The following is a 19,605-nucleotide window of genomic DNA, read 5'->3' on the forward strand; positions in this document are numbered from 1 at the left end:
CTATTTAGATTATTCACCTGGTCTTGGTTTAACTTTGGTATATGGTACTTATCTAAAAAAATGTCGGTTTCTTTTGCATTTTCCAGTTTTGTGGCATACAGGTTTTTGTAGTAAGATCTAATGATTCTCTGAATTTCCTCTGTATCTGTGGTTATGTCCCTCTTTTCATTTCTGATATTATTTATTTGTGTGTTCTCTCTCTGTCGTTTAGTTTGGATAGGGGTTTGTTGATCTTGTTAGTTCTCTCCAAGAACCAAATTTGTTTTATTGATTCTTTGGCCTGTTTTCTGTGTTTCTATTTTATTGATTTCAGCCCTCAGTTTGATTATTTCCAGTCTTCTACTCCTCCCAGGCACGTCTGTTTCTTTTTTTTCTAGAGCTTTCAGGTGTGCTGTTAAGTCTCCAATGTATGTTTTCTCCGTTTTCTTTAAGTGGGCACTTAGTGCTTTGAACTTTCCTCTTAACAATGCTTTCATCGTGTCCCATAGGTTTGAGTATGTTGTCTCTTTATTTTCATTAAGTTCAAAGAAGACTTTAATTTCTTTCTTAATTTCTTCCTTGACCCAGGTGTGGTTCAGTAGTTGACTGTTCAGTTTCCATGAGTTTGTTGGCTTTCTGGGGGTAGCATTGTTGTTGTCCATTTAAAGAAAACAGAGAAAGCATACATTGGAGACTTAGCAGCCCACCTGAAAGCTCTAGAAAAAAAAAGAAGCAGACTCACCTAGGAGGAGTAGAACACTGGAAATAATCAAACTGAGGGCTGAAATCAACAAAATAGAAACACAGAAAACAATCCAAAGAATCAATGAAACAAAAAGCTGGTTCTTGAAGAAAATCAAGAAGATTGATAAACCCCTATCCAAATGAATCAAATGGCAGAGAGAGAATACGCAAATTAATATTTCAGAAATGAAAAGGGGGACATAACCCCAGACACAGAGGAAATTCAGAGAATCATTAGAACTTTTATTTTTAATTAATTAATTAACTTATTTATGTATTAAAGATTTCTTCCTCTTCCCCTCCACCGCCTCTCATTTCCTTCCCCTCCCCCATCAAGTCTCCCTCCTTCGTCAGCCCAAAGAGCAATCAGGGTTCCCTGCCCTGTGGGAAATCCAGGGACCCCCCCAACTCCATCCAGGTCTAGTAAGGTGAGCATCCAAACTGCCTAGGCTCCCACAAAGCCAGTAAGTGCAGTAGGATCCCAAACCCATTACTATTGTTCTTGAGTTCTCAGTAGTCCTCATTGGTGCTATGCTCAGCGAGTCCAGTTTTATCCCATGCTTTTTCAGACCCGGGCAAGCTGGCCTTGGTGAGTTCCCGATAGAACATCCCCATTGCCTCAGTGTGTGGGTGCACCCCTCGGGTCCTGAGTTCCTTGCTTGTGCTCTCTCTCCTTCTGCTCCTGATTTGGACCTTGAGATTTCATTCCGGTGCTCCAATGTGGGTCTCTGTCTCTGTCTCCTTTCATCGCCTGATGAAGGTTAATATTCAGGAGGATGCTTATATGTTTTTCTTTGGGTTCACCTTCTTATTTAGCTTCTCTAGGATCATGAATTATAGGCTCAATGTCCTTTATTTATGGCTGGAAACCAAATATGAGTGAGTACATCCCATGTCCATCTTTTTGGGTCTGGCTTACCTCACTCAGGATAGTGTTTTCTATTTCCATCCATTTGCAAGCAAAATTCAAAAAGTCATTGATTTTACTGCTGAGTAGTAGTCTAATATGTATATATTCCATACTTTCTTCATCCATTCTTCCATTGAAGGGCATCTAGGTTGTTTCCAGGTTCTGGCTATTACAAACAATACTGCTATGAACATAGTTGAGCATATACTTTTGTTGTATGATAGGGCAACTCTTGGGTATATTCCCAAGAGTGATATTGCTGGGTCCAGGGGTAGGTTGATCCCGAATTTCCTGAGAAGCCACCACACTGCTTTCCAAAGTGGTTGCACAAGTTTGCATTCCCACCAGCAATGGATGAGTGTACTCCTTTCTCCACAACCTCTCCAGCAAAGGCTATCATTGGTGTTTTTTTTGTTTTTTTTTTTTTTTTTTTTGCCATTCTGACAGGTGTAAGATGGTATCTTAAAGTTGTTTTGATTTGCATTTCCCTGATCGCTAAGGAGGTTGAGCATGATCTTAAGTGTCTTTTGGCCATTTGAACTTCTTCTGTTAAGAATCAGAGAATCATTAGATCTTACTACAAAAGCCTGTATGCCACAAAATTGGAAAATGTAAAAGAAACGGACATTTTTTAATAAGTGCCATATACCAAAGTTAAACCAGGACCAGGTGAACAAGCTAAATAGACCTGTTAGTCGCAAAGAATTAGAAGCTGTTATCAAAAACCTCCCTTCCAAAAAAAAAGCCCAGGACCAGATGGTTTCAATGCAGAATTCTACCAGAAGTTCCAAGAAGAGCTAATACCTATACTCCTTAATGTATTTCACAATATAGAAACAGAAGAGTCATTGCCAAATTCCTTTTATGAAGCTACATTTACCCTGATACCAAAACCACACAAAGACCCAACCAAGAAAGAATTACAGGCCTATCTCACTCATGGAAATCGATGCAAAAATTCTCAATAAAATACTGGCAAACCGAATCCAAGAATACATTAGAAAAATTATCCATTATGATCAAGTAGGCTTCATCCCAGAGATGCAGGGCTGGTTCAACATATGAAAATCTATCAATGTAATCCATCATATAAACAAACTGAAAGAAAAAAAAACATATAATCATTTCATTAGATGCCAAAGAAGCATTTGACAAAATTCAACACCCCTTTATGATAAAGGCTTGGAGAGATTAGGGATATAAGGGTCATACCTAAATATAATAAAAGCTATTTACAGCAAGCCCACAGCTAACATCAAATTATAGGGAGAGAAACTCAAAACCATCCCACTAAAATCAGGAACATGACAAGGCTGTCCACTCTCTCCATACCTCTTCAATATAGTGCTTGAAGTTCTAGCACTAGCAATAAGACAACATAAGGGGATCAAGAGGATTCGAAATGGAAAGGAAGAAGTTAAACTTTCGTTATTTGCAGATGATATGATAGTATACATAAGCAACCCCAAAAGCTCCACCAAAGAACTCCTACAGCTGATAAACACATTTAGTAACATGGCAGGATACAAGATCAACTTGAAAAATTAGTTGCCTTCCTTTACACAAAGGATAAAGAAGCAGAGAGGGAAATAAGAGAATCACCACCTTTCACAATAGCCACAAATAGCATAAAATATCGTGGGGTAACTTTGACCAAGGAAGTGAAAGATCTATTTGAAAAGAACTTTAAGTCTTTGAAGAAAGAAATTGAAGAGGATACCAGAAAATGGAAAAATCACCCTTGCTCTTGGATTGGGAGGATCAACATAGTAAAAATGGCAATTCTACCAAAGGCAATTTATAGATTCAATGCGATTCCTATCAAGGTCCCATCAAAATTCTTCACAGATCTTCAGAGGATAATAATCAACTTTATATGCAAAAACATAAAACCCAGGATAGCCAAAACAATCTCATACAATAAAGGAACTTCTAGAGGCATTTCAATCCCTGACTTCAAACTCTATTATAGAGCTACAGTATTGAAAACAGCTTGGTATTGGCATAAAAACAGAGAAGTCGACCAATGGAATCGAATAGAAGGCCTGGATTTTAACCCTCAATCCTTTGAACACCTGATTTTCGATAAAGGAGCTAAAAGTATACAATGGAAGAAAGAAAGCATCTTCAACAAATGGTGCTGGCATAACTGGATGTCAATCTATAGAAGAATGAAAATAGATCCATATCTATCACCATGCAGAAAACTCAAGTCCAAATGAATCAAAGACCTCAATATCAATCTGAACACACTGAACCTAATAGAAGAGAACGTGGGAAGTACTCTACAATATATGGACACAGGAGATTGCTTCCTATGTATAACCCCAGCAGCACAGACATTAAGGGCGACATTGAATAAATGGGACCTCCTGAAACTGAGAAGCTTCTGTAAAGTAAAGGACAATGTCACTAAGACAAAAAGGCAACTTACTGACTGGGAGAAGATCTTCCCCAACCCTGCAACAGACAAAGGTCTGATCTCCAAAATATATAAAGAACTCAGGAAACTAGACTTTCAAATGCTAATTAACCCAATTAAAACACGGGGCACTGAACTGAACAGAGAATTCTCAACAGAAGAAGTTCAAATGGCCAAAAGATCATGCTCAACCCCCTTAGCAATCAGGGAAATGCAAATCAAAACAACTTTAAGATACCATCTTACACCTGTCAGAATGGCTAAAATCAAAAACACCAATGATAGCCTTTGCTGCAGAGGTTGTGGAGTAAGGGGTACACTCATCCATTGCTGGTGGGAATGCAAACTTGTGCAACCATTTTTGAAATCAGTGTGGCGGTTTCTCAGGAAATTTGGGATCAACCTACCCCAGGACCCAGCAATACCACTCTTGGGAATATACCCAAGAGATGCCCTATCATATTACAAATGCATTTGTTCAACTATGTTCATAGCAGCATTATTTGTAATAGCCAGAACGTGGAAACAACCTAGATGCCTTTCAGTGGAAGAATGGATGAAGAAAGTATGGAATATATACATATTAGGGTGCTACTCAGCGGTAAAAAACAATGGCATCTTGAATTTTTCATGCAAATGGATGGAAATAGAAAACACTATCCTGAGTGAGGTATCCTAGACCCAAAAAGAGGAACATGGGATGTACTCACTCATAATTGGTTTCTAGCCATAAATAGAGGACATTGAGCCTATAATTTGTGATCCCAGAGAAGCTAAATAAGAAGGTGTACCCAAAGAAAATCATATAGTCATCCTCCTGGATATGGGAAGTAGACAAGATTGCCAGGCAAAAATTGGGAACTTGTGCATGGGGTGGGATGGGCAAAGGGGAGATGGAGAGTAAAAAGTTTGGAGGGGAGGATGGGGGGATATTGGAGGAATGGGATGGTTGGGGTAAAGGAAGGGTGGATATGGGAGCAGGGAAGTATATATCCTAATTAAGGGAGCCATCTTAGGGTTGGCAAGAGACTTGACTCTAGAATAGCTCCCAAGTGTCCAGGGAGGTGTCTCCAGTTAGTTCCTTGGGCAGCTGTGGAGAGGGAACCTGAAATGGCCTTATCCTATAGCCATACTGATGAATATCTTGCATATTACCATAGAACCTTCATCTGGCGATGGATGGAGATAGAGACAGAGACCCACATTGGAGCACTGAACTGGCTCCCAAGGTCCAAATGAGGAGCAGAAGGAGGGAGAACATGAGCAAGGAAGTCATGACCGTGAGGGGTGTACCCACCCACTGAGACAGTGGGGCTGATCTATTGGGAGCTTACCTAGGCCAGTTTCACTGGAACTAAAAGAGCAATGCAAAAAACCGGACTCTCTGAACATGGCGGACAATGAGGGCTGATGAGAAGCCAAGGACAATGGCACTGGGTTTTGATCCTACTGCATGAACTGGCTTTGTGCGAGCCTAGTGTGCTTGGATGCTCACCTTCCTAGACTTGGATAGAGTGGGGAGGACCTTGGACTTCCCACAGGCAGGGAACTGCTCCTCAGACTGGACAGGGATGGGGAAAGGAGTGGGGGGAGGGGGAGAAGAGTGGGGGAGGAGGAAGGAAATGGGAGGCGGGGAGGAGGTGGAAATTTTTTCAATTAAAAAAAAGAAAGTATCCATTTAACAGAATAATAGTAGTAGATCACCTCTTCTAGCCCCTGCAGTCTCCCCTAGGTTTCATGATTTGTCCACTTAGAGCTTCTCGTCCCCTTCACACTTTAACACTGTCAGTGATATTTTTCCTCTTGTGGATCTAACTTTAAATTGACCAAGAATATGGTTGCAGCATTATTGCAATCAGACACAATTCTCGTGGTTGTAATCATTTTCTGATTGGATTTTAGGCCTATTCCACGGGAGGGAATTCATACCTAGTACATGAAACTCTGTTGAAAGAGCAAGCCTGACAAGTTCTTAGATCTTAGGAATAGATATTAGTACTATATTTTAGATACCATGGACACATCCTTTTTCTACATATTCATGTTTTTTCCCATAGAAAAATGATAACACCCAGCTTTAATTAGAAAAATAGATATATTATATTAACCTAATTACAGATGCACAGCTGGCAACTCAAGTTCCCTAAGTAAGTGTCAGTTGAGAGTTTGGTCCTAAACAGTAACTCTATATGCCCCATTCATGATTAAGTGTATTTATGAGAGGTCTTATATGGACCACACAAATAGCGCACGTGCATGGTGTTAATTTCTGAGTAAGACAAAGTCACTACAGCCATGACATCACAGTGTCTGAATTAGGGAAATCATGGTGCCCTGCTCTTTTCAGATGAACTATTGGCTACTACTAGATTCCTGTTGAGGGACAGTCATCCCCTTTAGTTTTGTAACCACTGAGCATGCTACCAGCCCTCAACAGCTAGATCCAAACTCATGGCCCAAAAGATGATACAGCTTATCCTGAGTGGGTCTGAAAAAATATCAATACAAGATGGAGGGGAGCAACCTGTAGAGAGGAGGCAGAGCAGGAGTAATAAGAATAGGAGGGAGTTATGGTTGATTTGTGCATGTGAGAATGTGTATGATACTTGTGGTAAATTGTCAGAATGAACTCAACAAAAGCTAAAGGAGGGGCTGGAGAGATGGAACAGTGGTTAGTAGCATTTGCTGCCGTGTAGACAACCCGGGTTTTTTTCCTGGAATACACATGTTAGTTTGCAACCATATCAGCCTCCAGTTCCACAGAATCCAGTCACCTCCCCTGTCCCCTGAAGGCCCTCTATACACAAAATGCACTTATGTATATGCAGAAGCAACAACCAGAAACACAAAATTTGACATTAGTAGTGGTGGCAGTTTTATGAAGTTTAAGTTTTCTATGCCAGCCACTGACCAATAATTTAAAGATTACTGAGCTTAACTGAAGAGAGGTCATCTGTGGTAGACTTCAAGATATCAGGTTGGCCAGACCTCTGGAGAGTAGATAAGATCATGGAGAAGAGATAAATAAAATTTCTGGTCTACTGTGAATCAGCAGAATGAAATTCTTGTCTTTCCTGGCCTGTGTCCCAGAGGGCCATCAGGTGGTTAAAGTCGGATGATGTAAGAAGAGGGAAATGTGCCCAGTGAGCAGATGGAGAAAGCTTTAAACTTCTCCTCTGATGGTCTTCAGGGTGTGCAATCTTGAGCAGGTGTGGAGAGGGTGTGGTCATTGCTTCTGAGATCTTACAAGTGTTCAGTTCTTTGTGCTGTGTGTTCTGGTTCTTACCGTCAGTATTCACCATTCAGGGGAAAGCCTGAGCTACTTAACAGGGATCTTCCTCAAAGAGAGTGTTCAGGTTAGTATCAATTTTTGTTCAGGATGTCATATTGAGACATGACTATTAAATTAATTAATTTTGATTTCACTGCTTATAAGAAACGGCAGAAACAGCTTCCCAAATGAAAGAGGAAACTGTGTCAAAGGGAAAACTTTATTCCAGTGTAAGAACTAGCCAGGAATCTACACACTTAAAGGTAATAGGAGAAGATTGGCTGGTGGTAGTGAATGTCTTTAATCCCAGGACTCAGGAGGCAGAGGCCGATGGATCTCTCTGAGTTCAAGGCCAGGCTGGTATACAGAGAGATTTCCAGGACAGCCAGGGCTGCAATACAGAGAAACTCTGTCTCTAGTCAAAACAACAACAATGATGATGATGATGTCAACAGCAGCAGCAGCAACAACAAGAAGAAGGTAGTAGGTTATTTGCAGAACTGTGATGTGGAGAAATAGGGACTGTTGTTACTAGGTGGGACTTACTGTACTGTTTTTATGATGATGAGGAAGATCAGAGAAAGGTCTTCTTAATTGTCTAATCTTTCAAGAGAAGTTGTTGGGAAATGTTTTTCAGAATATCACCTCTCATTCTTTATGCACCACACACACACACACACACACACACACACACAGAGAGAGAGAGAGAGAGAGAGAGAGAGAGAGAGAGACTGCAGTTATTCCAATTGTCTAGAAACTGAATGTCCCTATGAGGTTGTTGATTGTTTCCTTTCTGTACTGAAAATGCCCTTCTCTTGTATACTATTGTGGTGACATTTATAGTGCTGATGTCCAGTCTATTAGAATTCTCTCGCTGTCTTTTCTCACAAATTGCCTGCTTGCCTCTTTCCCCTTTCTTATTCTCAGGCATGTGTTTTGTAACAATGTGTAGAAGTTTGTTTTGTGTACATAAATCTATTAATCAATCATACTCATATCTAGCTTGTCTCTTGTTCTTCAGAAAGAATTCAGCAATATGCCATTTATTTATATGTCCAGTCTTGCCATCAGATCATTTCTGTTCATGCTTTCAGTGTGTTTCTTTATCTTTATTATTCCTTATTTTGACACTGGCATTTCTGCAATGAGATGCATTCCCAAAAGTGGGAAGAATCACCTTCATGCCTTATTTAGAGGGTACTCATTCTACTCCTCATTTAAGTAACATTCATGTATTTGATTTGAGCATCCTCAAACATACAGCTCTATGGGACACATTAAATTATGATAAATCTTAAATCATGCATTTGAAATTATTCCATTTTTTAAAATCTTATTTGGTTACTCTCAAGTTTACAGAAGTTTGACTTAGGTTATTTACCTTTGTGATATTATTAATTGATTACTACTTTATATATTTGGTTCAAATTGAAACACACTAATCAACAATTAAAACTGAATGTTGCATAAGGTAGAAGTATTCCTTAGAGTCTAGGAATGAAAGGAGGAGAGGAGTAATTGAGATTCAAGCAGCTACCAAATAATGCTTCATGGGTGCAGAAGGCCTATGGTTTGAAGTATGTCAGGCGATCCCAGTTTACAACTTGTTGCATATATTTCCATGGCTAATTTTTATTTCATGGGAAACAAACAAAACATTACTTCAAAAGCACTGTGCATGTATTTCATCACAAGGTTTTTAAACAGAAAACCAGAAGACAGGAATTTGAACCTTTTCAGCACAAGGAGTGATGGGTGTTGGATGAAAGGGCAACACTAAGTTCTTGTCTGTGATGATTACAGGCTGTGTACCTGTGTGGAATTACTCTCTGAATCCCATGCTTATGAGTAGTTACTAGGGATGAACTAAAATCCCAAATCAATGGCAACACAATAGAAACACTGCCTGCCATCACCATCACCCTTCCTTTGACTTTCCTATGCTTCCCTGCCCTACCACACTAAAGAAAGCAGGCAATACTTGCATTTCTGTGACTGTGGACATGGAGTTCAAAACAGGCAGAGAGAGAGCATGTGAGAAATGTAGTAGAGGAGGGAATGTGGTTAATATCCTCTGTATGAATGTGGAGAAATGTGACATTGAGCCACAGCATTTTGGATAAGAAAAGAGTACTCATGATACTAAATAAAACTGGATATAATTAAAATGAAAACAGCATCTATAATCTGAGTCTATTAAGGTAAAAAGAAAATGCACTGTCCCTTTCAGCTTCAAGGTTATATATTTCTTAAAAAGTGTGTCTCTACACGTAATGTGTAAATAGTTTCTCATACATTGCTTATAAAATTCCCCAGTAGGATGCTAAGCCTGTCATAATGTACATGTATATGTATACACACATGCTTGCCAATATTCTTTTCCCATTCTCTGCCTACCTTGTCACTAAATGACAGCCATAGCCATCTGGAAGTGAATGTTCATAGTGCAGATGGCTGTTTCACATCTTATTGTATGATGGGCTCTGTGGATCAATTGTGATGGAGTTTTATATCCTTTTTCAAGAATTTATAATTATACCAATGCTGAAATAACATTTTTGCTCTTAGTTCAAACTGTGGTTCACACTATAAACCAATTTCATTTCCTGTGAATCTTGATCAGTATCTGGACACACTTAGCTGTTATACAGGGGAGCCTCACTAGAAGCTGGGTTACTGCTATGCATCTTATAAGACACAGTACATCCTCTGCACAGAATGATCTGGTCAAAATGTCACCTTCTTTGTAAGAAGAAAGTCCTGAGTGCAGTTCTTCAAAAATTCATAAACATTCTCGCAGGCACACACATGCATATGAAAAAACAGACATAAAAATGGCAGTTCTTTCTTATCTTCCCTTTCAATTACATATGCTTTAATTTTCTTCATTGCATCTCCACTCTTTGTCATGTTATAATTGCTTTCAAACAGTTTTATTTGTTATTATATATACACATGGTCACATTGATTAAAAGTGTGAAATTTAGTGAATTCTGTGCATAGCCAAATATGTCAAACCATCACTCCTAAAGGCAGTGGATATTATTTTTTTGTTTTCTTCTAGTCTTTTGATTTATATACATGAAATATGAAGGGTTTTTGTTACCAACCTCTATAAAATATCCATGATCATTGCCTGAACATAATCAGCAAATACTATGTGCTTATAATAATTCATCACTAAAATTATAAGAATATATGAACTTTGATGGAATTCCCTGATAGTGAAAGGAATGTCACTCAAAATTAGCATCAGGGACTTCATACAAAGACCCATTATATAGGCACAATTCATATGTTATGTTCAAAATATAAATTGCAGCATATCATCTATGTAAGTAATGTGCTGCCTTTATCTTTTCTCACAGATACATGTGACTCATGGAATCAGGGAGCAACAGCACAAGAAGAATTCCAAAATTTGTTCTTACTGGATTTTCAGAAAACCCAGACCTTCAATTCCTCATTTTTGCACTGTTCTTGTCCATGTATCTGGTCACAGTGCTTGGGAACCTGCTCATCATCATGGCCATCATCTCACAGTCTCACCTGCACACAGCCATGTATTTCTTCCTCTCTAACCTGTCTTTTGTGGACATCTGCTTCACCTCCACCACAGTCCCAAAGATGCTGCTGAACATCCAGACACAGAGCAAAGCCATCACCTATGAAAACTGCATCACTCAGATGTGTTTCTTCTTGGTTTTTGCAGAACTGGACAACTTGCTCCTGGCTGTGATGGCCTATGACCGATATGTGGCCATCTGTCTCTCCCTACATTACACAGTTATAATGAACCCCCAGGTCTGCATGCTGCTGGTTCTGCTGTGCTGGGTTGTTAGCGTCCTGCATGCCTTGCTACAGAGTTTAATGGTGCTACAGTTGTCCTTCTGCACAGATGTAGAAATCCCCCATTTCTTCTGTGAGCTTAACCAACTGGCCCAACTCACCTGCTCAAACAACTTTCCAAGCCACCTGATGATTCATCTTGCACCTGTCCTATTGGCAGCCACTTCCCTCAGTGCAATCCTTTACTCTTACTTCAAGATAGTCTCTTGCATATGTGCTTTCTCCTCAGTTCAGAGGAAGTACAAGACTTTTTCCACCTGTGCATCTCACCTCTCCATCGTCTCCTTATTTTATAGCACAGGCCTAGGAGTTTACCTCAGTTCTGCTGTGACCCATAGTTCACACTCTGCTTCAAGAGCCTCAGTGATGTACACTGTGGTCACCCCCATGCTGAACCCATTCATTTATAGTCTAAGGAATAAAGATGTGAAGAGAGCTCTGGAAAGACTCTTAGGAGAAAAATAAATTGTCCTATTTCACTGAGCTAAAGGATTCTCCATGTTGCAGGAGAGTGGAGTTGCCGAGCCAGAGATTGGGTCTCTGTCTTCAATTCATGAATTAAGAAGGCACATCTAGATATTTCGTGGATGGTCTGGAGAGATTGTTCAAAGATGAAGAGCCCTTGCTGCTCTTTGAGAGGATCAGAATTTATTTCCCAGAACCAATGTTGTAAGTTCATAATTTCCTGTACCTCCAGCCCCAAGGGATGCAATACCATCTTCTTTCTAGTTACCAACATTAATAATCACAATACCCCTACACACATGCATAAATAAAAATAAAATAGATATTATAAATATGAACAAATATTTCCTGGAATCTTCATTAGTCTCATTTCTGCTGTCTACATAACATATGCTAGCAATATTGCTAAGATTTTTGTTTTCTATGTTATGTTATATTATGTAATGTATCTTTGACAAATGTGGGTGCCCTTTTATTTGGGGCACAGATGTTCAGAATTGAGGATTCATCTAGATGGATTTCTCCTCTAATGAAAATGAAATGTCTTTCATGTTTTTTTGATTAAATTTCATTTGAAGTCTATCTTATTAGATATTAGGATAACTTCACCAGCTTCTTTTCAGGTCCATTTCATTGAAAAATATTTTCTTTACCCTTCACTGTGAGGTGATGTCTGTCTTTGAATTTGAGGTATGTTCCTTACTTGCAGCAGAAGGATGAATTCTGTTATTATATCCAATGTGTTAGCCTGTATGTTTTTATTGGCAAATTGAGACCATTGATATTAAGAGATATTAATAATTATTGATTGTTAGTTTTCATTATTTTTGGTTTTGTTGTTGTCTGTCATATTGTGTATGTATGTTTCAATTCTTTGGGTTTTGCTTGTGTGGGATTATCTATTTGTTGTGTTTTTATATGTATAGTTGCATTTCTTGGGTTGAACTTTTCCTTCTAGTACTTTCTGTAGGGCTGGATTTGTAGATATTGTTTAAATCTGGTTTTGTCATGGAATGTGATTTCCTGTCTATGTTTATTGAATGCTCTGCTGAGTATAGTAGTCTGAGCTGTCATCCATGGTCTTTTGTGTCTATATAACATCTATCAAGGACCTCCTGTCTTTCAGACTTTCTATTGAGAAGTCGGGTATAATTCTGATAGGTCTGCCTTTATATGTTACTTGGCCTTTCCATTTGCAGTTGTTAATATTCTTTCTTTATTTTGTATGTTTAGTATCATGATTATTATGTGGTGGGTGTACTTTCTTTTGGATCAGTCTGTTGGTGTTCTGTAAGCTTCTTGTTGTTTCATAGGCATGTCCTTCTTTAGGTTGGGAACATTTTCTTCTAGGATTTCGTTGAATGTATTTTTTGTGCCTTTGAGCTTGAGTTCTTCTTCTATCCTATTAATCTTAGGTTTGGTCTTTTCATGGTTTTCCAGATTTCCTGGATGTTTTGTGTTAAGAATTTGTGGTCTACCCATCTCTTCCTCCATGGGTACAGTTGGTGTTTGTGGCTTAGGTGGTCATTCTTCCTCTAATTCAGATGGACTGTTCCTCTGGTGGTCTTTGATTCAGCTCAGGGGGCCTCTCTCCAGGTGCAGTCAGAGTCCATGGTCTGGTGGTTGTAGGTATGGTGTGGGATAGCTGTGGGTGTCGGGAGACTACTCTACCATTGCTGGCCCTATCCAGGTGCAGTGAGGACCAAGGCTTTGATCATTGCAGATCTGGTGGGTGATGGTTGTGTGTATGAGGATGCCACTCTGGGGTCACTGGGGCTTTGATTGGTGGGGACATGCCATAGTGTGTGCTTCTCAGCCTAGGGCCTAGAGAGCAGGGCCCTCCTGCCAGGGACACAGACACTCACCTCTCCAGGGGTAGTCAGGGCCAAGGCTTGGGTGTTCACAGATGCAATGGGGATGGTTGTCCCAGAATGACATTTAACCAATGTTCCTTCCACTTCTGTGTGTGTGACTACATGTGCTGTGACTACATGTGTATGAAACTACTTCTTGGTTATTCCTTCCACTTGTTAAAATGAACAGGTCATATGTTATGTTTTGCAATTTTAGTTTTCACCATTGGGTAAAATTTGTCCCTCAAAATGGTAGTGCCAGAGACAAGGTTGTATAACTATGGACAACTATAACTATAAATTCTTCAACTTCATCAAATAATCTAGAAGGATATATTATAACCTCAGTAAACACTACGTGCATTATATGCAACTTCTAAAACTCTAGAATTTATAGAGACATCTCCTGGACAGTCACCCAAAGGTTTTTGTATTGTTGGGGCATCCATCTTTAGCCTTCAGGTCCATAATATCCAGCAGACTTTTACACAAAGCAGAAAATTTCAAAGATAGTGCTGCCTATATTGGCAGTTTGCCAGTCACTTTCTCCTGTGTCCTGCAGACTGTCTAGCAGAGCCTTTCATGAAGGAACCCCTTAAGGTCATTTCACCTTTATGCAAGTTTAGCAGTCATTTCTCTGTGTATACTGCATTTCCAGTTCATCAAGAAGTCCAGGAAAGATCAGTTCCTTGCCCAAATGGCTAACAAACTCCACAAGGAGCCTCTTCAATACCCATCATCTTCTTGAAATAGATTGGTGTTGCCAGGAGCAGATATGTCTCATTTCATGAAAAGTCCTAACTCCTTAAAACATTTTAAATGCCATGAAGGTCTCTAAAAGATTTGAAGAGCACCTATCTAATTGAAATATATGTCTATATATCTAGGAATCCTAACTAACATGACTACAAGCTTGACTATTATAGATGATTATCTATTAACCTAAATTTCTTAATTATACATTACATTTTTAAATGAGCTGCACAACACAATGCCTTAATCAAAAGCAGAAATATACATATAACAAAATTTAACTTAAGTTTGTTTCAGTAAATCAAGATCCTTTCCAATGCAGATCTCTATAGCATATCCCTCTTTAAATGTAAAAGGACATTTATAAACAATAATTGGGGATATGAGTGTATTTATTCTCCAAACTGCTTCCTTCTGTTTATTGGATGAAGTAATTTTTTGAGCTGTGTTCAAAGCAACCTTTCAGGGAGTCTTGGTTTATATCATATTAATCTTTTTGTTTTTAATTAAAAATTTCCACCTCCTCCCCTCCTCCCACTTTCCCCTGTAGTGATGAGGTGAGCAAGGCTGCTTTTCATCCTACCCGGCTCCCACATGACTAGCTTTACACCCAAAATAACAACACACAAATTGTATTTTTGTAAACATTGCCTGGCCTATTAGCTCTAGCCTCTTACTGGCTAATTCTCACATCTTGCTTAACCCATTTCTAATAATCTGTGTAGCACCTGTCAGAATGGCTAAAATTAAAAACACCATTGATAGCCTATGCTGGAGAGGATGGGGAGTAAGGGAAACACTTATCCATTGCTGGTGGGAATACAAACGTGCAACCACTTTGGAAGTCAGTGTGGTGGTTTCTCAGGAAATTTGGGATCAACCTACCCCAGGACCCAACAATACCACTCTTGGGAATATACCCAAGAGACTCTCTATCATACTACAAAAGCATTAGTTCAACTATGTTCATAGCAGCATTATTTGTAATAGCCAGAACTTGGAAACAACCTAGATGCCCCTCAATGGAAGAATGGATAAAGGAACTGTGGAAAAGTATTCATTAGAGTATTACTCAGCAGTAAAAAACAATGACATCTTGAATTTTGCATGCAAATGGATGGAAATAGAAAACACTATCCTGACTGAGGTAACCCAGACCCAAAAAGATGAATATGGTATGTACTCACTCATGAGCGGATTCTAACAAAAAATAGGACATTGAGCCTATAATCCATGATCCTAGAGAAGCTAAATAAGAAGGTGAACCCAAAGAAAAACATATAATTATTCTCCTGGATATTGGAAGGAGACAAGATTGCCTGGCAAAAATTGGAAACTTGGGGGTGGGTATGGGGAGGGGGTAAGGGGAGATGGGGAGAGAGAAGGGAGAAGGGGGGATGGGGTAGCTTGGGGGAATGGGATGGTTGGGATGGAGGAAGGGTGGACATGGGAGCAGGGAAATATATATCTTAATTAAGGGAGCTATTTTAGGGTTGGCAAGAGACTTGACTCTAGAGGTGTACCTAGGTGTCCATGGAGATGTCCCCAGCTAGATCCTTGGGCAGCTGAGGAGAGGGAGCCTGAAATGGCCCTATCCTATAGCCATACTAATGAATATCTTGCATATCACTATAGAACCTTCATCTGGCGATGGATGAAGCTAGAGACAGAGACCGACATTGTAGCACTGGACTGAGTTCACAAGGTCCAAATGAGGAACAGAAGGAAGGAGGACATGAGCAAGGAAGTCAGAACCATGAGGGGTGTGCCCACCCACTGAGATGGTGGGGCTGATCTAATGGGAGCTCACCAAAGCAATCTGGACTGGGACTGATGGAGTATGTGATCAAACCAGAGTCTCTGAACATGGTGGACAAGGAGGGCTGACTGAGAAGCCAAGGACAATGGCACTGGGTTTTGCTCCTACTGCATATACTGGCTTTGTGGGAGCCTAGTCTGTTTGGATGCTTACCTTCCTAGACCTGGATGGAGCGTGGAGGACCTTGGACTTCCCACAGGGCAGGGAACCCTGACTGCTCTTTGGACTGGAGAGGGAGGGGAAGGGGATGGGGTAGAGTGAGGGACATAGGAGGAGGTGAAAATTTTTAAGTAAAAATAAAAAATTTTTTAAAAAAAAACACCGATTGTCCTATTAGCTTATATGTGTTTTCTAGTTAGCTCTTATATCTTAAATTAACCCAATTCTATTATGTTGTCATTTCTATTAATTCGTGTATTGCCACATAGTTTTGACCTACTGACAAGGTTCTGTCTGGTGTCCGGCATCTGTCTGTTGTAGTGGCTACATGGCTTCTTCTTGACTCTGCCTACTCGCTCTATATATATCTCTTCTAGTCTTGCTATATTCTGTTAAGCCATTGTCCAAAAGCAGTTTCTTTATTATCCAATGGCTGTAGTAAAATGAATGGCCGGGTGCATCCCACTGCCCGGCTCCTGGCTAGCTTTACCCAAAATAATTACATGTAAACTGTATAATTTAAACACTGCTGGCCCATTATATCTAGCATCTTCTTGGCTAACTCTCACATCTTAATTAACCCATTTCTATTAAATCTGTGTATCACCACATGACTGTGGCTTACCACAATGATTCTAACCTATGTCTGTCTTTGAGAGAAGAGCCATGGTGTCTGCCTGACTCTGCTTTCTTCCTCCCAGAATTCTGTTCTGTCTACTCCATCCAAGGGCTGGCCTATCAAAAGGCCAAGGTAGCTTCTTTATTTAACCAATGAAAGTAACACATAGACAGAAGACCCTCCTACACCAAATGACAATAAAACACATTCATAGTATACAGAGGGGAATCACACATTACCTCCCATTTTCTGTCTAAATAAAAAGGAAGGTTTTAACATAGTAAAATTGCTATACAAATCAGGTATCAAGCAAGAATTACAGTTATAATATTTATATCTACTTTATCTTTTACCATAACTAAGGAAAACTATAATTATCTATTCTTAAATTCCATCAAAGACTCCAGAAAGTTATAATATTACCTAAATAAACAGGAAGTGCATTGTAATCAACTTCCAAAACCCTAGAATTGACAGAGACATCTCACTGCCTGGACAGTCACCCAAAGTTTTTTGTATCATTGGGGCATCCATCTTCAGCCTATAGGCCCATAGTATCTTGCAGACTTTTCCATGAATCAGGAAATTTCAAAGACAGTTCCACCTATATTGGTAATTTGTCAGTCACTTTCTTCTGTGTCCTGCAGAAGATCTAGCACACTTATTTCATGACGCAGTAACCCCCAAGGACCATCTGACCTTTAGGCAAGTTCAGCAGTCATTTTTCTATGGGTCCTGCATGCCCATTGTAACAAGGAGGGGGACAGACCTGCTTGTTTGTTGTTGTGGTTTTTGTCCTGCCCAGTTCCCCAGCTGTTTAGTCCCAGAGAAAAATCACACAGAGATCTCTATAAGTTATAAAGCTGATTGGCTCTTAGCTCTAGCCTCTCACTGGCTAACTCTCACATCTTTTTTTTTTTAAAACAACAACTTTATTTCATGCACATTGGTATAACAATGTCAGATTCTCTTGAACTGGAGCTACAGACAGCTGCGAGCTGCCATGTGGGTGCTGGAAATTGAACCCAGGTCCTCTGGAGGAGCAGTCAGTGCTCTTAACGACTGAGGTATCTCACCAGCCCCTAACTCTCACATCTTGATTAATCCATTTTTCTGATCTATGTTAGCCATGTGGCTCAGTACCTTTGTTCAGTGGGGAAGATCACATCCTGCTGCTTTGGTGATCTGGGCAGGGGTGGGAGGAATCAGCTTCCTCCTTCCCAGAATTCTCCTGTTCTCATTACATCATTTCTACTTCCTGTCTGGTTTTCCTGCCTATATTTCCTGCCTGGCCAATCAGTGTTTATTTGAAACATAATTGACAGACTACAGACAATTCTCCCACACCAGTCCATTTCATATAGCATATGATCAAGCAGTCCAGGCAAGAACAGTTTCTTGCCCAAATGGCTAGCAAACTTCATAAGGAGACTTTTCAATGCCTATCATCCTCTTGAAATAGATTGGTGTTGCCAGGAGTGGATGTACCTCATTGTCATAAAATGGCCTAAGTTTTTAAAAACATTTAAAATGCCATATTCTGTTAGTCTTTCAAGGATTTGAAGAATAACTATCCATCTGAAATATAAAACCTAACTAACATGACTACAAGCTTGACTATCATAGAAGACTATTTAATAACTCATTTCTTAATTATACATTACATTTTTAAATGAGCTGTACAGACACAATACCTTAATCAAGAGCAGAAATATACATATAACAAAATTGACATTAAATTTGTATCAATAGACCAAGACACATACCAATACAAAGTATTAATTTCTATAGCATATCTCCCTTTAAATGTAAACAAACATTTATAAACAATATTTGGGAATTTGGACATAGTTCTCTCCAAACTGATTTCTGTTTTTTTGTCAGGTAAAGTAATTTTAGGGGTTTAAGGAGACCTTTCAGTGGGTCTTGTTCCACCGAGCTAGTTGTTCACCTGGTCCTGGTTTAACTTTGGTATATAGTATTTATCTAAAAAAGTGTCCATTTCTTTTACATTTTCCAGTTTTGTGGCATACAGGCTTTTGTAGTAAGATCTAATGATTCTCTGAATTTCCTCTGTGTCTGTGGTTATGTCCCCCTTTTCATTTCTGATCTTATTAATTTGCAAATTCTCTCTCCGCGAAGAATTAGAAGCTGTTATCAAAAACCTCCCTTCCAAAAAAAGTCAAGGACCAGATGGTTTCAATGCGGAATTCTACCAGAACTTCCAAGAAGACCTAATACCTATACTCCTTAAGGTATTTCACAATATAGAAACAGAAGAGTCATTGCCAAATTCCTTTTATGAAGCTACAGTAATACTGATACCAAAACCACACAAAGACTCAACCAAGAAAGAGAATTACAGGCCAATCTCACTCATGAACATCGACGCAAAAATCCTCAACAAAATACTGGCAAACCGAATCCAAGAACACATTAGAAAAATTATCCATTATGATCAAGTAGGCTTCATCCCAGAGATGCAGGGCTGGTTCAACATACGCAAATCTATCAATGTAATCCATCATATAAATAAACTGAAAGAAAAAAACCATATGATCATTTCATTAGATACTGAAAAAGCATTTGACAAAATTCAACGTCCCTTTATGATAAAGGTCTTGGAGAGATTAGGGATACAAGGGTCATACCTAAATATAATTAAAGCTATTTACAGCAAGCCAACAGCTAACATCAAATTAAACAGAGAGAAACTTAAAGCCATCCCACTAAAATCAGGAACACGCCAAGGCTGTCCACTC

At 39.4% G+C, this 19,605-nt stretch overlaps 2 protein-coding genes across 4 annotated transcripts in view; one reads left to right on the forward strand and one right to left on the reverse strand.

The window, feature by feature from the left end:
• LOC130881447 (olfactory receptor 7C2-like) overlaps positions 1-19,605 on the reverse strand; it is a 164,224-nt gene that overhangs the window by 13,398 nt on the left and 131,221 nt on the right. The window lies entirely within an intron of this gene.
• LOC130882437 (olfactory receptor 8-like) overlaps positions 10,708-19,605 on the forward strand; it is a 34,819-nt gene continuing 25,921 nt past the window's right edge. The window contains exons 1-2 of the mRNA XM_057782523.1: positions 10,708-11,628; positions 15,701-15,736. Coding sequence (XP_057638506.1) covers positions 10,708-11,628; positions 15,701-15,736 — 957 coding nt within the window. The remainder of the gene's footprint in view (positions 11,629-15,700; positions 15,737-19,605) is intronic.

This window comes from Chionomys nivalis, chromosome 1 (genome assembly GCF_950005125.1).
Source record: "Chionomys nivalis chromosome 1, mChiNiv1.1, whole genome shotgun sequence".
In the NCBI taxonomy this organism is placed as follows: Eukaryota; Metazoa; Chordata; class Mammalia; order Rodentia; family Cricetidae; genus Chionomys; species Chionomys nivalis.